The following is a 2,382-nucleotide window of genomic DNA, read 5'->3' on the forward strand; positions in this document are numbered from 1 at the left end:
CGCAACACCGAGGGTTGCGATCCCGTTACCGGTCAGTAAAAAAAAGACAAAAAGGAAAAAAGAAAATTACGGGCCAATATCCCTGATGAACATAGATACAAAAATCCTCAACAAAATAGTAGCAAATCAAATTCAACAGCACATTAAAAGGATCATTCCCAATGATCAAGTAGGATTTAATACTAGAGGCAAGGATGGTTCAACACATGCAAATCGATAAATGTGATATAACATGTTAACAGAATGAAAAAAAATGATCATCTGAACAGATGTGGAAAAAGCATCTGACCAAATTCAACATCCTATTATGATTAAAAAAACCTCTCAACAAATTAGGCATAGAAAGAATATAACTTAACACAATAAAGGCCATATATGAAAAGCCCACAGTTACCAACATACTTAATGGTGAAAAGTTGAAAGCTTTTCCTCTAAGATCAGGAACAAGACAAGAATGCCCACTCTTACCATTTCTATTCAACATAGTACTAGAAGTTCTAGCCAGAGCAATTAAGTAAGAAACAGAAATAATAGGCATCTGAAAAAGAAAGGAAGAAGTAAAATTGCCTCTGTTTGCTGGTGACATTGTTTTATATATAAAAAAAACCGTAAGGACTCTACTGAAAAACTGTTAGAAATAATAAACAAATTCAGTAAAGTTGCAGGGTACAACATCAACACACAAAAATTGTTAGTGTTTCTTTACCCTAACAACAAATTACCTGAAAAAGAAATTAAGAAGTCAAATTTAATCAAGGGGATGAAAGAAAAAACAGAAATAGAAAAAACAATCCTAGAATTCACGAGGAACCATGAAAGACATTGAAAAGCAAAAGCAATCTTGACTAAAAAGAACAAAGCTGTAGGCATCTCACTACCTGACTTCAAAATATATTACAAAAGTATAGCAATCAAAACAGCATGGTACTGGCATAAAAACCAGATAGTGACCAATGAAAATGATAGAGAGCCCAGAAATAAACCCACACATATTTATGGTCAATTTATTTTTGACAAATGTGCCAAGAACACACAATGAAGAAATGACAGTCTTTTCAATAAATGGTATTATAAAAACTAAATATCCCCAGCAGAAGAATAAAATTGGACCCTCATCTCACACCATATACAAAAATCAACTCAAAATTAATTAAAGACTTAAACATATACAAAATATATACGAAACAACTCAATAGCAAGAAAACAAATAACCCATTCAGGAAATGGGCAAAGGACCTAAATAGATACTTCTCAAAAGAATATATACAAATAGCCAACAGATATATAAAAAAACAGCATCATGATCTTCAGAAAACTGCAAATTACAACCACAATGAGATATCATTTCACACCTATTAAAATAACTACCATCAAAAAAAGACAAAAGAAAACAAGCACTGGTGAGGGTGTAGAGAAAAGGGAACCTTCATGCACCACTGTTGGGAATGTAAATTAATAGTCATTAGAAAAAAAGTGTGGAGTCTCCTCAAAAATCAAAAAATAGAATTATCATATGATCCAGCAATCTCAATTCTGGAAATATATGCAACAGAATTGAAATCAGCATGCCAAAGAGATACCTGCACTCCCATGTACACTGCAGCATTATTCACAATAGCTGACATGTGGAAGCAACCTAGTTATCCATCATCAGAAGAATGTATTTTAAAAAATTTTTGTATATATACACAATGGAATACTATTCAGCCTTCAAAAAGAGGGGAAATCCTGCCATTTGTGACAACATGGATGAAACTGGAGGATATTATGCTAAGTGAAATAATCCAGGCACAGAGAGATAAACGCCACAAGAACTCACTTACATGTGGAATCTAAAAAATTTGAACTTATGGAAGTATAGAATAGAATGATGGTTACCAGAGGCTGGGCTGGGGGTGGTTGTGTGTTCATGGGGAAAGGGGAGGTGTTGGTCAAAGAGTACAAAGTTTCAGTTAGACAGAAAAAATATGCTTCCGTGATCTATTACACAGAATGGTGACTAAAATAACAATGTATATTTCAAAATCGCTAAAAGAGTAAATTTTAAATGTTTTTACCCCCCCAAAATGATAAGTATGTAAGGTGATGGATTTGTTAATTAACATACTTTAATGATGCTACATTGTACACATATATCAAAATATCACATTGTACCCCATAACAATGTACAATTATTGTCAATTAAAAATAAAGTTTGAAAAAAAAGAAATAAAAAACCTGTAATAAAAATATCCATCTTACTTGGCTGTGCTCAAGAGCTTCAAAAAGTTGTTCATCTGACTTCAGTAATGGAATGCCTGTTCGATAGTAAACTTCATAAGAAAACTCCATGGTAGCCCAGGTCTGACTGATTTCAGTAATAACCTTGTTTAAAAAAAAAAA

General features: G+C 32.8%; 1 protein-coding gene across 1 annotated transcript in view; it reads right to left on the reverse strand.

The window, feature by feature from the left end:
• DNAH11 (dynein, axonemal, heavy chain 11) overlaps positions 1-2,382 on the reverse strand; it is a 364,599-nt gene that overhangs the window by 278,356 nt on the left and 83,861 nt on the right. The window contains exon 29 of the mRNA XM_008573669.1: positions 2,242-2,364. Coding sequence (XP_008571891.1) covers positions 2,242-2,364 — 123 coding nt within the window. The remainder of the gene's footprint in view (positions 1-2,241; positions 2,365-2,382) is intronic.

This window comes from Galeopterus variegatus, unplaced genomic scaffold (assembly GCF_000696425.1).
Source record: "Galeopterus variegatus unplaced genomic scaffold, G_variegatus-3.0.2 Scaffold949, whole genome shotgun sequence".
NCBI lineage: Eukaryota > Metazoa > Chordata > Mammalia > Dermoptera > Cynocephalidae > Galeopterus > Galeopterus variegatus.